The sequence below is a fragment of the Manacus candei genome, unplaced genomic scaffold (assembly GCF_025592945.1).
Source record: "Manacus candei isolate 608988 ecotype Guabito, Panama unplaced genomic scaffold, ASM2559294v1 h1tg000017l, whole genome shotgun sequence".
In the NCBI taxonomy this organism is placed as follows: Eukaryota; Metazoa; Chordata; class Aves; order Passeriformes; family Pipridae; genus Manacus; species Manacus candei.
The window spans coordinates 18,861,756-18,884,230 of NW_026138065.1; the positions used below are offsets into that span (position 1 = coordinate 18,861,756).

The 22,475-nt window shown below is 40.5% G+C and overlaps 1 protein-coding gene across 3 annotated transcripts in view; it reads right to left on the reverse strand.

Moving 5' to 3' along the window:
- Window positions 1-22,475, reverse strand: part of PKDCC (protein kinase domain containing, cytoplasmic) — a 39,250-nt gene that overhangs the window by 11,537 nt on the left and 5,238 nt on the right. For all 3 annotated transcript variants that reach the window (XR_007903860.1, XM_051783161.1, XM_051783160.1), the window contains exons 2-5: window positions 12,772-12,894; window positions 9,437-9,708; window positions 5,548-5,627; window positions 4,598-4,705 (exon numbers count right to left, since the gene is read on the reverse strand). Coding sequence is in view for 2 of the 3 variants with exons in the window: in XM_051783161.1 (XP_051639121.1) it covers window positions 4,598-4,705; window positions 5,548-5,627; window positions 9,437-9,708; window positions 12,772-12,894 (583 nt within the window). In the remaining variant the exon portion in view is untranslated. The remainder of the gene's footprint in view (window positions 1-4,597; window positions 4,706-5,547; window positions 5,628-9,436; window positions 9,709-12,771; window positions 12,895-22,475) is intronic.

Sequence of the window (22,475 nt, forward strand, 5' to 3'; positions counted from 1 at the left end):
ATACTCACAACCACCCCTGCAGCACACACTGATTTACTGAAGGCAATTAGCCCAAAATGATCCTACAGATACTTATACACGTAAAAAACAATGATGCTGATGGTAGACAAACTAGGAGTTGTCTAGGGTCATGTGTGCACGGTATTTAAGCTTGAAGACAGTTGCCTACGGGGTTTATAAAAGACATTTGGTCTTTAGTGTTCTGGAAAGGAACTGAGGACCTCAGCAGAAGGTATTCTACTGTGCACTGCTAAGTTGGACATGAAGTTTAGCAACAGCAGAACACATTGCTCAGTGAACAGGACACATGGTTTTCACCATGGTGGAGACACATGTGAGCAACACAGCCCCACTGTACTGCCAGTGTCGTCTGGGTGCAAAGGAACCTGCTCCCGTATTCCCATGTGCTGGAACTGCCCAGCTACTGATGTGAGAGCCTTCCATGCAAGGCAGGGTGTAGAGGCTGACTTTCTGCCCATGCATAAAACCCTGTGAACCTTTCCCCCTCAGCCTTGAGGTCTCTGGGAAAGAAACACGAAAGGCACAAGTGTCAGATAAAGCAGGAATCTGGGCTGCAAGGATTGAGCTGCAGTACGTTCCCAGCTGAACCTTCAAGCACCATCAGCAGCATACTTTTAGCCTTTCCATTGTGGCCTGCCACAGGATATACAAACTGCCTCCAACAATATTCCAGCAGCCTTGCAAAATGTCTCTCTCTCACACAGATGTGCACAAACACACATCCCCCCCAGTTTCAGTAATTCTTGGGTGGATTTACAATTTCCTAAGCAGGTTGCTATAGTGACCCTGCAGAATATTTTTTTCAAAACACTGTTGTACTGTAAATATTTACATACAGCATAATCTTGCCAAATTGTCTTGAGACAAAAGAAAACAAAGTGTCTTTGCTTTATGTCCAGCCTTTCAGTTTTTTTAGCTTTGAGAATGTACTTTCAGCTAACAGCAGCAGCTAATTATGCCTTTCTGCAGGCTTGCACGCCCCCAGACCTAATAATGGGTCATCTATTAGCTTTAATGAATAACAAAGCTATCCAATTTACTAGTGTTAGCTGATTTCATGCATTTCTGAGTAAATTCTTAGCTAACTGAACGGCTGAGGCTTAGCTCAAGGGCCAAATACTCAGTACAAATCACTGTCACTTGATTGAAGTGATAAAAATGTTGATACCAGGGCATGACTTTACTGATGAACATCAGTAGGGTTTTTTTATAGTCTTCTTAATCTGGATAATTAATGGAATTATTTAATCACTTTTAGATAAAATATGTCAGAAGAAATACATGGTTTCTGTTTTAATTCACATTCTTCTGGATTATAGCAAGAGAGGCCAACAGTCAATGGAATATAAAAGTATTTGTTCGTGGTGTTGTTTTAAACACTGCAATGTTCCTATATCAACATTAACAGTAGTGTGATTTATGATTACAGAACACATACATAGCTATCGAATGTCTCCTGCGCCTCTACTCCAAGATACTAAACCAAAGTCCAGAGCATAATATAATTTACAGCACTATAAAATCTTTACAACTGAAGCACAGTGAAAGCTTAATATCCAAGGCCTTCTGTAATATGACTATGTCATCTTGTTAAACTTTATTTATGGGAACACTAGGGCTGACAAGAACTTTCTTCGTGTCACTTCCCTACTGCTTATCAATATCACCTTTCTCACTTTGTGGTGTTCACAGGAGGAGGTCTTCCTTTCAAAAATGTGAGTTCAAATAGATAACACGCTGCTTCCTCAAAGTTCACGTTTTAGTTACAGCCTTAGATCACTTGCCCAAGATCATGATCTCCTTTTTCCTACTACAAATTTACAATGCTCTATCCAAGACAATGCGTAATTCCAAGCATTTAGACCTAAGGCAAATTCTGAAGCACCATTACATAAACCTTCTGTAGTTTCTTTTCAGAAACAAAACCAAACCTTGTAATTCTTGGATCTGAATTCTCCTCCAGTTCTGCTTTTAGGATTTCAAAATAGATTGTACACCAGAAAGGTCTTATTTTGTCACAACCCCTCAGATGCCAGGAGACTGGCAATTCTTGCCATTTCTACTATTCATGAAAGCAAAAATCCTGGGAGCAAGTCACCTTGTAAGTTTTCCATCATCCAGAGCAAAACTGATGCAAACTTGTGCCTCCACGATTTTGGCACACCACCAGATGAATGCAAAGCTGACTAACTCTGATCTGGCCTGAGAACCAAATGATCATCTCTAGTTTTATCTTAATTTAGCACTCGGTTGAAAAACACTCTCCTTGAACTTTCACTATGCTGCAGAGCAACACAAGAAAACATTTTATAAAATCCCACAATCTTAAAAATACTTTTTGGCCCAAAGAGAGCCAAAGGAGGACCTCAGCTGACATCTTGGGAAAGTATCACAGTTCTTCCTTTTAATTCCTGTCTATTCCTCTACTAGTCACCAAGATAAATACAAAATATTTAATCTGCTCAACTGTTCAGCCTTGGTTTCGGTGGCCAGGATGCCATGCTCAGTTGGCAGCATCCTGCCAGTGGAAGAGGTTGATCGCTTGGACACCACTCCCTTGCAAGAACACCTGTCACCCTCTCCTGCAACTTCACTGTTCAACAGGAGAATTTCTCATTCCATTATCTCTGGATAATTTCTAATTAATAAATTCTAATTCCAGAATCTCTGGATTGAGGACATTAAAAATTAATTCCAGCATGGTATTACCAGTCAAATATAAGCTGAGGAAAGAATATGTTTGGAATAAAAATGATACAAATGGGTATGTAGGCGTATTTTTACCCTCCTGATATGACTTCATACTTTTCTGGTAAGCAAAGGGAGCCTTAAAATAGAAATAAGTTACAACACCTTCTCTGTTTGGTTAAAGTAGCCTTAGAACAAACAAGAAACAGGCCTGCACATCTTAAACGCATGGCAGTTAGGGCTAAGAACACATCTCTTTTAAGTGTAGTTTCCAGTAAGATACCCAATTCTTCAGGCTTGCCATTGGTTGAGAACATTTTCCTATCAAGGAATTCAGTATTACACGCAAGGTATTTAATGTAGATTAGCCAAATATGCCACATCCAGAGATTTTCAACATCTTTGGTCACATTGTAGAGTGTCTAAGTCCATGACCAGTGTCCTACAAATAAAAAAGGGCTCCTTGCAGAACAGGGAGCTAACTAACCACGAACATGGCTAGCACATTCTGTGTTATATTATCCAGGACTCTACAGAATTAAAATAACACAAAAATGTGTAATTAATACAGTAGCCAAATACACACGGAGCTCTGCTCCATATCAGTAGAAACCTGCACTGTTACATTTACTACCGCTGTCCAAAGCTTCTCTCCTTGAGATTCTTTATAAACATGACAGACCTCTAAAATCCAAAACTTCATCTTGTCCTGATATAGCAATTAGATCTCGAATCAACCAGCACCATAGAACAACTTCAGCCCTCCTGGCACTTCTTCAACAAAGGACGTGTTTGTACTATTGATTGTACTGCTGAAAATAATTTTGCTGTGTTGACAGGCATCACTCAGCACAGATTGTGATGAAAACCTGAAAATTAGAAAGTTAAACGAACACCTGCAACAATTTTCCTGCCAATTTTACAACAAAATAAATATTGAATTATTCTGATAAGTGGGTCAAATTCATCCATGGTATCATGGCCCTTTGAGGTTAACAGCGCTATGACCAGAATGACTCCTGTGTTTCTTTCACTGAGCAAATGCTTCACTGAACTTTTCAAATCCCCTGTGCCAACATTCATCTTCATTTAGAACCCATCTTTCCCTCTTTACTTAGCTTTTGCAGCAAAGCCATAACTTTCCTATCAACTTGTTGTCAATTATGTTGACAGTTTGACATGAATATTGTACATACACAAAAATAATTTGCAAAACAGCTTTTACAATTGTTGGACTTAACAGTCATTTTCAGCATACATAATCTCCTTTAACGTGTTCAATTCCTCAGTTACCCCTTCTAGGAAGACTGTGGCTCACTTCATACCACAGTTTCAATAGCATGCAGAAATTTTATGAAAAAGATACTATTATGCAGCTTTGTTCTCATCCTGTCCTTTTTTTCTATTATTCTATTACTAGCAGAAGCTGAGGAACACACTTTTTTTTTCTCGCAAAGGAAGTAAAAATTTTATTCTTCCCATCTACAAGTGCTTATGTTACAAGAAATACCTTTAAGTTCCAGGAAATCCATGGAGGGTTACCACATCTTGGTTAGATTCTCTGCAATATATGTTTAGGCAGGTTCTGATACTCCCAACAGCAATGTGTGGATGTGATGAAATGCATTTTCCATAAATCTGTCAAGGAGAGCAATGCTCCCTTTGGATTTCCTTGTTCCCATTACAGCCTGTTCACACCTATGGATGTCCAGCTACATCATTCAGTGAGAAGGGTTTGAGAAAGCTCCAGGAATCAAAAAACAGATAAAATACTATCACATGCCTAATTTCAAGGGCCATTGAGCCCTGTTTTCTGCACATTTACCCTTCCAAACCTCAAAATAAAGACAAAGTCTCAGATTTTAAGTTTCAAGAAAGACCAATTTACCAGCTTTTGGCATCCGGGTTGTGTTCTGTAGGTACTCCCCACTCTTATACAGATTCAAAACTTTCTCCAGCTGAGCAGCTGTCTCATCTATTCCCCAGTGAAGTTCTCCTTCAAAAGTATAGAAAAAGAATGAGTTAGATGAGGAGCATCTTGCATAGGACAAAATGAGGTTGCATTTGAGTAAAGCCCTAAGCATCAGAGACCTGTGGTGCCCTGCTCCATGGCAGTGTTGTGATGTGGACATGAAATCCTTGAGTTACTACAAATCAGGTTTCACACCTGACATGACCCAGGCATGTCAGAGGCTGGCTCATCCAGCTGGGAATCCCAGGCCTGTGGGCAGAAAACACTGAGGTGAGCTCCCCACAAGGGATGAACTTCAGCCAACTACAGGGAACTCCAAAGCTTTGCTTGTTAATTAGCTATAGCCCAGCATCATTAATTTCCCCCTTTGATGCACAATGGAACAATGAACTGAAAAAACCCTTAATCAGATTTACAGGCACATGCAACTACTCAAAGGCTCTACCTTGGTAATCAGTAAACATCTACGGCAACATCACTTGCCTCTGGCTTCTGAGGTATAAACCACCACTTGTATCATTGGCAATGGGGAAGTATTCTGGGTTTTACCACTAAAATTTCTCTTTTTAGGGACAGAAGTACTTCCAGGACCCAAAAGGAATTGCATTCTGATGCAGTTCACCCCAGCGCTGAGGTGTCAGGATGAAGCAAATACCTCTGTGAAGCCTAGATTAAAATCTCAAAATGGGATTTCTCTGGTGTATGGGGCCCTTCTTGCCTTCTCTGTACAGGAGTAATTTTACCATGGATAGAAAAACAATCTGGTTCTATTGCAGTGAGCATAAACACAGCACCCTCCCCATCTCAAACACGGGAGTCACATTGAAAAACTAAGTACTTGGCATTACTATGTTTATTGTCATTACCTGTTGCATTGACTATCTTATCCAATAATGGTCTCAGTGAGGATGGAGCACTGTGTGGAAGAAGATAGGTAAAAAAAAACCTGCAATAGAAAAGTAACCCATATTGAAACTGTTTTTTAAAGAATTAAAAAAATGTCTGGTAACTCCTGAACAGCATAAGGAATAAAATTCCTATTGCTTATACGCCAGTGACCTATTCAGGAAATATAACCATATTCTATAGTCAAATAAATACATAGCTGAGACTATTCACACAGCTGTCTGGCATACCTAGACTACGCTGTTACACACAAGGCTGCCTTGTACCTACATGTAAATGTTCCATTAATATAGCAATTTGCTGTGAAGCCCCATGGATGACTATTTGCAAAGTTGTCTGTACTTTAACAAACTAAAAAGCAGTCAATCCCAGAAGTCTTGGGTTTGGTTTTTTTTTCAAACCCTGAAAGTGCATAAATCATATTTCTATTAATTTCAAATAAATTACTATTATTTTCTTTTCTACAGTTTTGTTATATTTCTCAACTAATTGACAGGAGAAAGCCTTCTTCTATTGTTTTAACCCCACTGGAATACATACAGAATGTCCTCTCTATTCTCATCATTTATCTATATTCAAGGTGCATTCATGTAGGTATTCACTGATGGATGTATAATCACAGAATCACACACACAGAATCACAGAATGGGTAAGGTTGGAAAACACCACTGGAGGTCAGCTAGTCCAGCCTCCCTGATCAAGCAGGGACCCCCAGAGTATGTTACTTAGGATTGTGTCCAAATGGTTTTTGAGTATCTCCAGAGAAGGAGAATCCACCACTCCACTTTAGTATTTTTAGTTACAAAAGAAAAAACAATATGCCTTTACCACCACTTGTAGTACATTTAATTTTCATATTCTTCCTTTAAAGTTCTATTACTCTTCCAAGATTACTACATATTGCAACAAACTCAGTGTCATAGAAACCTAAGATGGAGATGGACAGTTCATGATCAACAATATAAACAGAACTACTGGACATAAATATTAGCTGAAGAAAAGAACATGAACACAACTGACAAATTTCCATGCTTCACATCTAACTTGCAAAGCAAAGTAAACACTTTTTCATACACAGAGACCACACTGTCAAATGGAAACCCCCAGGGACTCATACTTGAGGGAGACCAGCAGATGCCTTACATTAGCACAAATTAAGAAATTAGGTTACTGATACCAAAAATTCATCATAGATGAAGGTATTATTGAGCTGAAATTCTACTTATACAATGAATGTTTCCTTGAAATTGTACCTCCTTTTTTCATCCCTTACAAAAATAGTATTTATGACTTTCCCAACTGGGATTATCCCCTTGTAGGTTTCCTTAACAGTGAGTATAAAACAGGCAATATAAATACATACAGATATCTGAAGAGCAGCACATTTGTGATGAATAATTTGTCTGGTAAATTTTACCTCACTGTTTTTGCTTAGAAATTACCCCTAAAGCAGAGTCCAACTGATTGTAAATAGTTCTTTGCAAAAATTCAGTAGCTGTCATTTACTTTGCTAAATGCTGGCTGGAAGCAAGTCATGGAGGTTATTGTTTTTCCATGGCTACAGAAATATATGACTTGTTCTAACGCAAACACCCACATGAGAAATTCTGACATGTATAGACACTGGCGTCTGCACAACTTAATTGCAGAAACATTTGTTATTCATCGATTCCAGGGCCAGTGGCATCCCTTGTGATCTGCATAACACAGACTGTCAGATCTTTTTACATTTGTTCCTACAAATTGTTTCTTTTTGAGAACTATCTGATCTTAATTTAAGGTTTGTCAATGATGGAGAATTCCTTTCAGCCATTGGTTACTACTTCAAAATATTAATTATGCTTACTTTCAAAACTGTCCAGTGCTTTGAAAACTGTTCCCCCAAACATTTGGATGAAAACCCATAGAGACACATTTGTGACAGGAGGTAACCATCTGAAAGTCATGATGGGCCAGTTCTTGCATAGTAAAGGTTTTTCCCAAATATTTTCTCTCCTTTAATTATTTACCTCATAAAGAAACCAGCTAGATAGACTAAGTATGCTTTCAAGGCTAGGGCGTGCTATGTTTGACAATTATAGGGTGTTTATGCATTGTTCGACATATTGCTGCTTCTACCTAACAGCACCAGCAACCCTTTACTGAGATTAGCCTCTAAGCCTAGAACAACAGAGTGCATCCATGAAAATAAGAAATTTAGTAGCCTACCCCTAATGAAGTGAGGATTTCACCTTCTGAGACAAGTGCATAGGGTTTGTCCTAATGCCCTAGCATGGGTGGTCACAGCCTACCATAACATGCATCCACTGTTCAACAAAACCCCACTGTCTCTATCAAATTAAGTTAAAACAGGAGCTGAAAACACTGGGGCACTGTGTGTGCAATACATGCTGGTGAGTGGTTCAAAGGCAATACTAAAAACTGTAATAGAAAAAGACCACTTCCTTCAGCATGACCAGCAACCTGCCACAAGCCCACCACACCACAGACATATCCCCACTTACCACCGAGATGGATGGGTGCCTACTAAAGGTTTCTTAGCCAGACCAGTAAAACAGTCTTAACCAAAAGCTAGCAAGCTAAGCAAGATCTTTAAGCCAAGCAAATGGAAATGGAAACTTTTGCAGGACACACTAAATACTGCACTGCACAACTGCAGATGGCTGTCATGTGGTGCAGCCCATTTCAGTGTGGTCAGCTAATGCAACACACATGCCAGTGAGTGCCCTGAGACCAAAGCGGAAGGCTCTCTTTGGAGCAGCCTCTCCTCACTGTGGTCTGGCAGGCAGTGAATGGCATGATACTTGAAAGGGAAGTCTAAGAAATGAGCACACCATTATGACTCTGCTCTGAGATCTCCATCTTCCTATCTGGATCAGACAAGGCAGCTGCCTGTCCCAGCAGTGCTCAAACAGAGCAGCAGCAGCAGGAGGAGCACGGCACTGAGCATCCCACTACTGAGTCCCTGGAATGCAGTGACACAGCTCCCCCAGCATCCCCTTCGAGGGGAGTGATGGCCAGTGGGGAAGATCTGAGACCACAAACACAAAACCACTGCCCAGAGGGGCTCAGTTGTAAATCTGGAGGCGCCTTTAAAGTCAAATTTCAAACATGGATGCATCAGCTGAACACTTTCTTCAGTGTGGCCAACTGGTCCAGCATGACCCATCATCTATGTGTCCCCCATTGTGAGCACGACACTGGGAGCGAGTCCCCCAGTTCCTGCCCACAGAGACCAAGGGCTGGGAGGGGAGGGTGAAAAGACCACCTCTTGCTTTATAAGGTTTGGGCTTACACCTCAGATTTTCAGCAACTGAGGGTGGTTTCGGTAGCCCCATGGCTGCAACAGGGCTGCTATCACCCTACCATGGCAGGCTTTGGCAAGGTGAGGAGCATTAAGCCAGAGTGCAGGATGTGAACTGAGCTCTAATTCTGCCTCTGAAATCAGCCCTTTACTGAGCTGGTGGTGGAAAACACATGATGACCCTTCTTAACTCACACCAAAGAAGAGCTGCTGGAATCATCCCACCACAGAGCTTGTGGGCCCCCAGCTCCACAAGTGCTTCTGCTTCGCTCCCATGAAAATCTCTACCTGTGTGAAGAATTCAGTCTGATTCTGTGTTGTCTTTCAGCCAACACACTGAGTGGTGAATCACACTCAGAGTATGCAAAACTTTTCAAAAGTTATAAATGCTACATGTTTTCAAAAATTAAACAATTACTCACGGCTACGCTGACTCTTGGGTGTTGGTTCTGAGACAGTATGTGCTTATTGAGGTGAATAACTGTAAAGGATGCTGGAGCTTTAGGCCCACTCTTAATTCTCTACTACCTTATCCAATCACATACCTGTAGGCATTGTAGAGATTCCTCTTTTCATTCATACTCTGACACCGTCCCTCAACCGAACAGGGCAGGGTGAAGTTTCTCGCAGGGAATTCCATGAAGCAGTCACTGTTACTGGTGCAAGAGCTCTCCTCAATGCTGGCATCATCCAGATCTGTCACCTTCAGCTCCCCATCCACAATCACAAACTGCCGAGGACGAAAATCCAGTAATGTCACAGAGCCAAGAGGAGAGTGAGCCAAATAATGTAGAAGCCGAACTAAGCTGAGACATATCTAAAACACAAAAACATGGGGACTTTGCATTATTTTCTCAGTGGAAAGTATATAACGAAACCACTTTAGCTGAAGATATGTTCATAATTATATGACTTAATATAAGCATTATAATTTATCCTCAAAACTGAGTGTTGCAACCAAGGTATTTTTCACAGGATTAACATAGCTGATTGTAAAACCCTTAGAGACCTGAAACAAAAATAAGCTTCTTTACCAGTGCTTTCCCACACTATTCTTGAAGCAGGGTTGATTGTTGCTATTCTTACTTTTAATAGAAATAAAAGCACTAACTTTTAATAAGACATTACACATAGGCCTTGACCACACAGTCTGATCCTGTTCTTTTACAAACTCCAGGTCTGGAAATTTTGGCTGGACTGCCCTGCACCCACGCCTGGAGCCCCAGTTGCAGACAGTGTCTGTATTGCCTCTGTACTGATCGTGCCTTTTGACTGCTTTTATAATTTTTTTCCACTGGTTCCTCTGATGTTTGGCTTTTTCCAGGGGAGAAGGAAGTAAATTCCCAGAAAGAGGAGCTCCACAGCTCCTCTGTAACTCTTCAGCATGCCTCAAGGTAGAGCACATATGTCCGTCTGCCTTGGCAGGCCTGCCTTGATGGAGCCTCATGCACCACTTTGAGGTTGTGGTGGGAGCTCTGCGTTGATGTTTCACTTTTCAATTGCAGGTTTGTAACTTGAAGAACTGTTATTAGACAGCAAATTCGATGAACATTGAACTCCGCCCCCTTACCAGAGTACTGTTTTCAATTCACACATTCCTTTAGAATCCACTATGTAACCTATTAATGCAAATATAGCATTAATATGAGCACAGTTAAACACTGGAATTTTTATTTTATGTATTAAATTAATAACAGGTCTTAGTCAGTCTAGCAAGCTTTTTACTGTTTATACATAATCTTTGTTTTCTGTTAAAATACAATGTTAAGGGCACATGCATTAAAGGAGTCAAATCCAAATTTAATCTTGGGGCATAAATGATACACTCAGGGGAACACCTAAACACATCCTTGATAAGAAAGCTGAGCATACCTGAAACTATCCCTCATAGACCCCTCACTTGTGGGACATTAGGACTATCTCATGCTTCTACATACTCATTCTCCTGGTTGACCAGACAAGAACATTTTTCTCCTACTTACAGGATACCATAGTTAACATGGAGATGCTTATAGGTGTAGATAGGCCTGGTTATGGAATGCCAAACTTAACCACGCTTTCCTCCCTCTGGAAGGACATAGGACTCATGTATGTGTCACCCCTCACTACACTGTATAGAAAAAGCACATCCAGCCCAAACTAGCCTATAATATACATATCTTCAATTGCCAACAAACCCAGGACTCGAATAAAAAAAGCTTGAATAAAAACACAGGTTGTCATCCAAAATTATTGCCTTTTCTCAAATGTCAAAAAGCCCCTGTTCCTGCACCAGCAACCTCTGTGACCAATCCCAACAGGCTCTGTTGTGCAGACCCGTTGCCAGGCTGAGACTGCAAATGTCCCCATACGACAACCTTTAAGCACACAGAAGAAGGTTTTGCTCTGTATCACATATCCCTGGCTTACTCAGCTTACTGCTGAGTTCCTCAATACAAGGAAATTACTATTTGTAGGAACAAGGTCATGTATTTATGCAGCCATTTACAGGACTGGACCACAAACAAATCTCACATATCAAGAAGACACAATTTTATTTCCTTCCTCTTGAAGTTAGTTGCATCCTAGACAAACTAATGAGCATGACTTCATTACAGTGGTCACAGGAATGTTTCATCTATAATTCTACCTCTGTGAATCAGCTCAGCATCTTCATATCCCTTTGCAATTGCTCACTCGGAAATATTCACGCTGGAAGGAAACTTCTCTGTTTATTACCCATAATCTACTATATCTCTTGGTCATTTACTTAGTACATAATTTCTGTCACAGTCCGCTATTTGCATTCCCTGGATGAGAAAAGACAAAGGCAGGTGGTTCTGTATTTTGGGAGCCCTGATGAGTACCTGTACCACTTATCAAGATCATGTTTCTTTCAGGAAAAGGGACCTGAAGCTTAGCACGGGGAACACACTTGCTCCAGCTATATCAGTAAAATAAACTCTGCCAGGGAACATTCCTGGGCACAGGAACTTAATCCCACATGCACACTGGCTAGCAGGGTCTCTGTGCCAGGTCTGACTGGGACTAAGGTTGTTCTCCCGCACTGTCCTCAGACACGATCCAGAAGGCAGCACAGCCCAGGGACCATTTCTGACAGGCATCCTGCTTGCAGCCTTCAGAGAGTGCAAGAATTCAATAGCACAGACGTGGGCTGCACCTTGCTGTTTCGACTCCGAGATCAGTCAGGCGCACTTTTAATTTTCTGGCACAGATGCAGCCAAGCAATCCAAAGTGTTTTAGATGAAGACTGCTGCTGCCTTTCAACGTCCTAGGGAGTTAACTTCAGACAACGACACATCCCAACATACATCAAGCGAGACAGTGCTGTCTTGATCAAAGCATTGCTGCAGTCTGGCTTCATTTTGGACAAATTAAGTGTGACCTTCATGCTCCTGGTAAATTGCCAGCGCGGTGGACAAACTGGGTTTGAGATTTGTGTACATTTATTTCACTCTTCCTCCAGTAAAAAACGAACAGAGCAGGAAGCAGTAGAAAACAATTATAAAACAAACCTGTGATAAGGATCAAGAGAGAAATGTAACATCCTTCTATTGTTTAAATCCCAGTTGCAGAGCACAATGCTCAATGCCAAAAATCCTGGCCCTCAAGCTTTAACAAAAAAGAAATATTTGAAGATATCATGTAAAAACCATATAACTGGTTACAACTAGATAACATCAACAGACAAAACAGCACAACATCTTAAGTGCTGCAGAAAGGGAGTGCTACATACTGTTTCTAAATGAAGATGTAATCATATGCAAAACAAACATTTAATAAATGTGAATTGCACTGAATAGTACATAACCCCTGTTTCATAATATTATTTTGTATTCCTCTCTCTCTTAAGAGTTCTTATAAAACAATTGTTACTCACCCGAAATCTGTCTTCCCAGGAAGTCTGTAAAAGCTGAATCATCTCTAAAGGTGAGCCCAGTTCAGTGATGGTTGTCAGTGTGTCTGGGATGTCATTGCTGTCTTGGTAGCAATAGCCATAGAGCTGAAAACAAGCACAACCAGGTAATATCAATGTAACATACCTCAGCATGTGGATTCCCAAAGGAGGTTTTGAGCAGGTTTTCTGGCAGGATTTGTGACCCTACAAGGGGTCCACACTGAAACAGTTCATGAAGAACTGTAACCTATGCAAAGGACTCAACACTGGAGAAGTTCATGGAGGACTGTCTCCTGTGGGAGGGACCCCACACACTGGAGCAGCAATAGAAACAACGTGTGATGAACTGACCACAACCCTCTTTCCCCATCCCCCTGTACTACTCAGGAAAGAAGATAGGGAAATCAGGAGTGAAGTGGAGCCCAGGAAGAAGGGAGGAGTGGAGGGAAGGTCTTTTTAAGAATTGATTTTATCTTTCATTACTCCACTCTGATTTGATTGGTGATAAACTAAATAATTTTTCTCAAAGTTGAGTCTGTTTTGCCCATGACAGTAATTGCTGAGTGATTTCTCACTGTCCTTATCTTGGCCCCCAAGCCTTTCTTTATATTTTGTCTCCCCTCTCCATTTGAGGAAGGGAGTGAGAGGATGGTACTGGTGGATATCTTGCATCCAGACAGGGTCAACCCACCACAAACACATACGAAGAAAAACAGCAATAATTTAAAATATCCATGAATGCAGAAACAGAAATTGCCTCTTGCTATACCTGATGGACTTCTGTGTACAGTATCATTTGAAGTAGGGCAAATACTCCAAATACTATCTGCCAGTAGCTTCTACAATTTAAAAGCATTTAAATGATAATTTCAGCTATGCTCCAGTTTCTTCTTTTATTTGCTTTCCAAGGACATTTAAATGATTTTTACTTGCACAAATAGTTGCACAAGAAGAATATTTAAAGACCGTGGAGAAGAGATGTCTTGCTTTATATGGAGTGGGACAATGTCTGACAGGGCTGAGGGACAGCCTTTTACAAACTCCCTGCCAAGCCCTAACAGAGAGGCTGTTAAATGAGCCTGATAAGGATCTGATCGCAATTTTCCAGCCAGAACAGCATGCACATGAAATAAAATTAAATGTAATCTCTGCCCCCAGTCAAATAAAACATGCAATAAAAGGGCCTGTGTGAAAATGCAGCATTAAAAAATGCCCTGTTGCTGTTACTCTACTGTCTTGCCTTGAGTAATTTGATTTTTCAAACCTCTTTTAGTTAAAAAGCTCAGGAAAGGTGACAGGGGGCTCCTCTGTGCTGAGAGGACTCAGATATGGCCCTGCAGAAGAAGTCAGGTTCATGCAGACCAGAACAGGGACCAACATGAAATCATGAGGAAAGCAGAGCCAGACTAGCGAGTGCCATTGCTGGAGGGAGCGGGCTGAGGCTGCACACAGCCGCTGTGAGCAGATTCCAGTATCAAGCACATTCTTACGGCTTGTGACCTTCCCAGGCAGAAAAGCAAAGACCAGGCTAAAGTCAGCAAATAAGGGATTTGTTATGAACCATGCTGCTAGTTTTGACTGGAGCTGTCTACATTTAAAGGAAAAAAGGGTGCCAAAAAATGTAAAAGAAGTAAACAATTTTTCTTTTTGGTGTAAAAATGGTAGTGTATTTCAAAACAGCTGCTTAAACACGGACATTAACCTAAACAAAAAAAAAAAGAGCTAGAAGATTTTATTTTAAAACATGCCAAAAAGAGAATTTGTGATAGATGCCAACATGAACATTTGAAGTACGAAAACAGACCTTTGTCTTTACTGCCACAACTATGACAAAGATATCAACAGCAATAATTTCTTAATTTAGAGCCATTCCGACCAGACTTGGGTTTGTAACTTATCATCTGTGACATCATTTTTCTGCAGCTTAGTGACAGGAGTTAAATCTTTGCGTGCTACAAACTATCTTAGAGGATCACATCAGCACAATTGTTTAAGCCTTCTGAGCTAACCATAAATTAAATTAAATTAAAATATTTAACACAATATATACTATTTTCTCAGGGACAAGTTGGATTCTGCAGTCCCTACCAACTATTTCACATCTCTCTTGTGTGTGGGCAGACTAAGGAGGTAGGATGAATCTCAGTAGGTTTGAAAACCCCTCACTTCTGAATGTCAAAATCTAGCATCTGTTTCTTTATCATCTGCAGAGTTCAGCTTTTGTCCTTAGCACAGTAATACTATCCACTGGGAAAAAAGCCATGAGGGAAATCAGCAAGCAATCCAGACTGGGAAATAACAGTATCACAATAACTGTTAGTTCAAAGTAACACTGAATACAAAAAAGGTATCAGTCTTCATTAGACATTCTCAACACTTGTGAAAACAATTCGGGGGATACAGAAAACAAACAAAAATTATCCATTCCTTTTGATTATAAAAACATTAAACATATATGTTTGTACACACAAAATATTGAGAAATTATTCTTACTATCTATTTATGTGCATATTATCACATAAGTAGAAATTACAGTACCTATTTGCGTCTATTTTACCTCAATTCATGAATGTCAATAGTAATAATAATGATTTAAGTTTGATCTCAGAGATCTGGAACGTTGTTCATAAGCAAATCTTTCATTTCAGTGTCCAATTTGTACCTTGGCAAAAGTCTTCACTGGCCGAGTACCTGAGTATTCAGTGTGTATTTTACTATATCAAGACCCATTAATCATTTCAGTCATCGTGGAAGCTTAAATGACCTGATCTAGTTTTGGTTTCATACTAAATTGCTCTTCATTCTCCCAAGAAGAAATTTCTGCACAAGTACTGCTGAACTTAATCAGCCTTACAAGCTGAAAAACACAGTACCGAGCAAGTTAGTATAAGTCTAACTCAAAATATATATACTCTAACCTGAGCTCTTTATTGCTTTTACTTAAGTGAAGCCTCTCCAGATGCAGTGTTATTACATAATTATATAGAGTTATAAAAGCACAGAAATCTGAGATATAAAGGATTTATTGGGATGCATTTATATTTTTCTAAATGAACTCCTGAAAGTAAACGCAAAAATGCACATGTAATTACATGGCCATATTTGTATGTGCAATTACCATGATTACAAACTGGGCAAGTCCCAACAGCCAGTTAAACATCTAAAATGGTTACATTTATCCCCTCCTGATGAACCACCACCCAGCACACAGAATATATATATGTGGATGCAAAATATTCCCAGACAGTAATACTTGGGCCATTTGTTTAAGAAGATTACTTACACAACACCAGAAACAAGTACAGAGGTACCACCCAAAACACTTTTTTTTTTTAACTTCCTTTTGTTTTTGTCCAATCCATTTTAAGGTCAGAAATGAGACAGAATGGTTTGTATTCCCAGACAGTGAAGTAAGAAACAGATAGCTGGTGCATAAAATAACAAGAAAAATAACCACACGGGGAAACTGAATATAGCTGGAAGCAAAAGATGAGCCAAAATATCTTTTCTATCTGAAATTCTATTAGGTTGGACATCATTCTCAGCGTCACAAAGCTACACTTCAGACATATTCAAGAGTGATGGTTTTCATACGCTTTATCAGTATGGTTCCAATTAAATGAATGGAAAGAAATACGACCCCACATCTTTTTGCTATCTCGAGTCACAGCATTTAAATGCCATCCCAATATATTTTTGTGTAGAATCTAATAGCAAACAGTCATGATACGGGGATGCCTTTCTATCTGTTTAGAAAAACGTACGCCAGATATGAAATGTTGACCTGTTCTCACATCATGTGCTGTAATTCATTTCAAGTAGTCCTGTTTACTGAATTAGTCCCTCACCGTTTGGATTTTTTTGGTCATAATGGCTCAGTCCTGCACTAGTCTTTCTGCACCCAAAACTCTCACTGACTACCAACAGTTTTTAGCATGCTGGGCACAACAGGTCAGCCTCTGTGAAAGTTATATTGAATTGTAGGAGCCTATGTCCCTACAACCAGTCAGTTCGCCTCCCTTTACAATTCCCTTTTACTACAAATTGAGGGGACAGAGGTGCCCCTTTCAGAGGAGCTGAGGCAGTGGGGGAGGGCAAAAGCAGAGGTCATCCTCTACACAAAAGCCAACATGCTTACTGAATAAAAACACAAAATAAAGAAGCTTATTACGCTGTCATCAGCAGGGTAAGTCTGTGCAAACGATGAGCCCTCCTGCATTGGCGTAGACGCCCTGGCCAGACTTTCAGAAAAATAAATGTCAAGCCAGAACCACTGCCAAAGTGTTACATTTCATTTATGGAGGTTGCTCAGTCGGAAACAGTAGGACCCACCTTTTCTAGCCAGGGTCTCCAAACACTTTCCCCAGTTGGGGCTCTGTCAGCTCAGCTTGGCTCCACTGCCAGGCTGTGGTAGGCTCACTGCCCTGGCTGCTGGAGGGCAATATGCCCCTGTACAGACCATGCCATTTCCCTAAAAATTACAACACATTGTGAATATTTTTCTTCTTCTACAATCACAAGAACTGGAAATTTCCCCTTTTTTTCTTTAATGAATGTGAGATTTCCATGAGTCCAGGAACAAGAACTTCAAGTACACCACTACCAGCTGTAACACAAGTGACAGGCGCAACAGCATTACACCAGAAGCAATTTTCAGAATTCTAACACTCCTCTCTTTTAATTTGGACTTGCCTACACTGACTACAGTACAGTACAAGTGCTGTCCACAAAAGAAGAGTGCAATTAAATAAAATCTCACTTGTACGAAGAGCAAGAGCAGTCAACACTTCACACATCCTTTCTTTTCAAAAATATATGGACACAGGGTTACTCAATCAAAACTGGTTGTGTCAAGACTGTATTCTGAACTGCTTCAGTGCCCAGAGGAAATAAAAAGCTCCCACTGGCACTGGTAACCTTTTGATGAGCCATTTGCTTGAGCTGCTATGTTTCAAAACCAGAACAGCACATTTTACAAGCTACTTTATTGCTAAGTGAATGTAATATTTTTACGCAACCAGTCCTTGGATTCACCTTTCATCCCTGGAGCACTCAAACAGTCCCTGCAAGAGCAGAAACCCCCAGCACTGCCTGATACAGCTATGATTTACCAATACATGATTTGAGACATTTGTGTCACTAAGATCTATTAGCAACTCGTGTTTTAAGTATTTCTCTTCATTGCTGATAGTATATACATATATAAATATACATACATATATACACAAGCACATATCTATGTATACATGTGTGTATACATGACATATATGCATATGTGTGTTTTGATATCAAATGTATACATGATATCTTCACCTATATTTTAATATGTTTTATATATTTTTTAAATATATACTAAAATACTTTTATACATTGCCCCACCTACTCAGCCCAAAAGCACCTGCAAACCTGTAACATGCATCTCCCTGGAAAAAGGATGAGTTCCCTGAAATGTTTAAACTTAATAAAGATCAATCCAATGTCAACTTTCCTGCTAGAATATATAGAGATGGCACACAAGAAATAAATTGATTTTCCTCCATTGAAATCCAGCAATCAAGCCCTGCAAAGTGCTGAGTTTCACTGGAAAAAGACTTTCATACAGGGTATCCCCAGCACTACGCAGAACCTTTGAGACCAGGACCCAAACTGTGCACTGACAGCTGTGAGGCAGGATTTCCTTGGCTGCTGGATACAGGAACCTAGAGTAAGCAGTGGGGAATTCAAATATTAAACTCTAAAGTCATAGCTCTGTCTAGGCTTTTATTTATAAATGTATTATTATGATTAGCACTAAACTCCAGAAGAACTAGAAGGTACAAGAACCTAACACCTGGCACTGTTAGTGAACACGTAATTAAACATTTTCATTAACAGAAAAATTGGAATGCAGTACTTAGAAACAGAATTGTATGTGTATCTTACCATATCTGTCATTGTATCCATAGAGGCCCACAGATATCTCCATATATTTTATATATAAATGTGTGTATACATATCCATACATACCTGCTGCTCTGACACAGATTATGTTGGCTATAATCTTATGATTTAGTAATGTTATCTCCCTTTTACTCTCCCTGCTTTCCTTATACTCTGAAGTGGAAAATTCTTCTACTAAAAACATTTACAGGACTTTGAATTTGCATTGCACTGCACAAGCTCAAGGCCCAACCCTGCAAATATTTAGTCAGACAAGCAGCTTACTCTTGTAAAGTCTTCCAGTGAAGACAAATAGATCACTCATACAACCATGAATTCAATGGAAACAGGCTGATATCACTGGAGGCATAATTCATTATCTTGTAAATAGCCAGATCACAAGCTCCCCTCACCTCCATCCACAGCCACTGCATTCAGTTCCACCACACTACAAGTTCAACCCTTTGCCATTACATGATTCTGCATTAAAAAACTGTCAAATAACCTCTGTGCATCATATGTTCAGAAAAACTTGTCTTGGGTTCATTAACATAAATCCATCTCTGTAATTCTTGTTTCTTAGGTACCTGAGTGATATCATTTTGGATTTTATCATGGTAAGCTTTAAAGTAAGCTTGGAGTCTCTCTGCAGCTACATAGTCTTAGAAAAAGGCAAGCCTTTCCAAACTAAGTTGTTCCAAATTCAGCCTAAAACAATATAAAATACCCACGTTTGGTGTCTATTACCTAAACCGAGCAAGTTCAGCTAAGTGCAACAAAAAATAACAACCCCTTTAAAATCAGTCTAGAGTCAATATTAGTATTAGCACAGTGCTTATGAGAACAAGATCTTGTCAAGTTCTTTGTCATCACAGGCCATCACAGAAATGAAAAATGGCAATAGAAGTTAGATGCCACAAGGCATCTACCTGAACCATTAGATGACTGTTTTGGAACAAAAATCCACAAATAAAATCTTTAAAAAATTCCAGCTTGCACATTTGAGGCAGACACTTCACAAACCAGGGCTGGAACACTTCCAAGCATGGCCCCAGCTAATGCCTGAATACACCAATGCTCTCTGCATCCAGGCAGCAAGCAGAAGGCCACAGGAGCAGAGCTATGCCAGCCCTGGTATATCCTTCCAGGGGTCATCTCCTGTCTCCCTGGCCAACCACCACAGACCTGCCTGCCCTTTCCAAATAGAGCTGCAACTAGAAGACAGAGTATGTACAAAAGGGCCACAATTATATGATTCAAAGATAGGATTGGATTGGATCAGATAGGCTAGGATATTTCAGTTGGTCAGTTGGAAAAGATATGCAATGACATCTATTCCAACTTCTCACCATTTCAGGGTTGACCAAAAGTTAAAGCATGTTATTAAGGGCATTGTCCAAATGCCTCTTAAACACTGATGGGCTTGGGGCATTGACCACCTCTCTAGGAAGCCTGTTTCAGTGTTTGCCAACCCTTTCTAATGTCAAGTCTCAACCTTCCAGGGTGCAGCTTTGAACAACTCCCACATCTTATCACTAGATACCAGGGAAAAGAGATTTACCTAGCTACCCCACACTGGGCAGGGAGGCAGGCAGCAGGGAGTGAAAGGGTAAGTTATAAAAACCATGTGCTTCTCTGTACAATTCTGTCCTGGTCATAACTAATTCCAGGCCAGGATATTGACAGGGTGGAATTGCCTTGTTCATTCATTGTTGCTCCCAAGAAAAAAGGCAAACAGCAAGGGAGAAGTCGATCATACCCACAGCATCCTGTGGTGATCAGTGATCTCTCCAAGCCACTGTATAGAAGAAGCAATGCTGGGCTCTCCTCAAAGAAACTGGATGAGGTTGCAAGTCATCAGCCCCCATAAAGGAGGAAGAAATTCAAACCAGAATCTTCTGGAATGATTTATGTGGCACATAAAACTGAGAAGCAACCATAGAAATCATTCAGCAAATGACTGGGATTAGTTTTATGAATGCTACTTTCAAAAGTAGGGACAATGTAGCCCCTTTAACTTATGTGATGGTACGTGCGTTATGGAAATCTCTTCCCACCAGCAGCTTTGCAAGTTGAACACCCTCTGCCATCCCAAGCAATTCAATGGGAAAAAATGTTATTTGGTGACTTCAGCATCAAGATGTGCAGCTTGCCTTCCAGGGACACGAACAGTTAGAGCTGATTTGCAATTGTATCAGCTCTATGCTTCCAGCAGCTCCCGAGTTCTTGTTAACAGATCCTTTCTTCACTCTTAAAAGTGCAGGATAACATCTGGGCCTTTTGGGAAGCAGTCTTGCAATAAAGAAGCACTTTGTGTAATTCTTCTTTCCTCGCCAAACCGCATCTGTCTGCTCTCACTGCCCTTCTCCACTCCACCCGAGTTTCTTGGGGCTGTGGGGACATCTGTTACCAGCTGCGGGCTGTCTCCACCGAGCCATCAGTAGGTGGCACTGCCTGCTTTTTTCTCTCCACCCACATGAATGTCCAGTCCCAACACCTTATATCAAACCACCACTAACAATTTTGAAGGGTGCCCAAGAGACTTAGATGTCTCATCTCCTTCAAGGTGCACCTATGGCAATGTCAAGCAATGAACTGACTGGGACAAAGAAGCAGCTCCATCACTGCTCACTGGGCAGCAGTGGTGGCAGCAACTTCCAGAGGTGGCCAGCAAGAGCTGCAAACCTCTCCTGCCACTGACAAGACCTGGCAGGCTCATCTGTCTGAGACCTGAAGTTCCTCTGATACAAATGCCATTTAAGCAGTGTCAGCCAGGTCTTGCACCGCGTAGTGGCCTCATTCATCTTTAGCCAACCTCTCCCAGAAAAAGCTCAACTGAGCTATTTTAGAAAAGCATTAGAAAGCATTCCCAATGTAAAATGACCCTCCTACTTGCATCAATGCCTTACTGATGAGTATATGTGGGGTGCATGGTCAGACCCCAACCTGCCCCAGCTCCAGCCTGGAAGGTTAATTCTCATTAGGTACATGGTTTTGAAAGGTTTGATCCCCAAGAGCTGGAAACCTCTGCTGCCCCATCCAAAATTCAGAATCACAAATTCTCTGTGTACTCATCCAGCAATTGCAGCACTTTTCACAGGCTAGCAGTTCTCAAAGATGTGATGATCAAAGTCCAGCCAGACACGGATCGAGACTTATTGCTGGGAATTCTGCACCACTACCATCACAAAAGGGATTCAGTGCCCACCCGCTGGCAGTCCCTGAAGTTCCCTGAGTAGCTGTTTCCACCATAGCATGATATTCCCTTCCCCCAGCCTTCTGCAAAACCAATTGTGGATTGCTGCAAGAAGGATGGTGAAGGACCAGATCTTCAAGAGTCCATACACTCCCTATGCAAATGCGTTTGCACCGGAAATTAATTGTATATTGACTTTCTTCAGCCTTGGAAAGATAGTCTACTTCCACCTGGAATAAGCAAACTGGATAAAAAGCTTTATTATTTTAATTCTCACATTAAAATTAAAAATGCCCTATCCTGTTGGTTATGCACAAGTACAGGAAACCATCAGGGTAAAAACTTCTGTTAATTATCACATGTAAAGAAAAGAAAATCTTATTTTAAAATAGGTATTTAAAAATATTGTGATTGGCTAGCACGATATCTTAAGTCTATTTGTCAGCAGCAAGTGATGTATTATTTGCAGCACTATTGTACTCAATTAATTTTCCAAGAAACAAATATTCTCACTGTAATCATGACTACTTAAAAATACAATAGAACTAACTGAAGCAATTCATACAGAAAC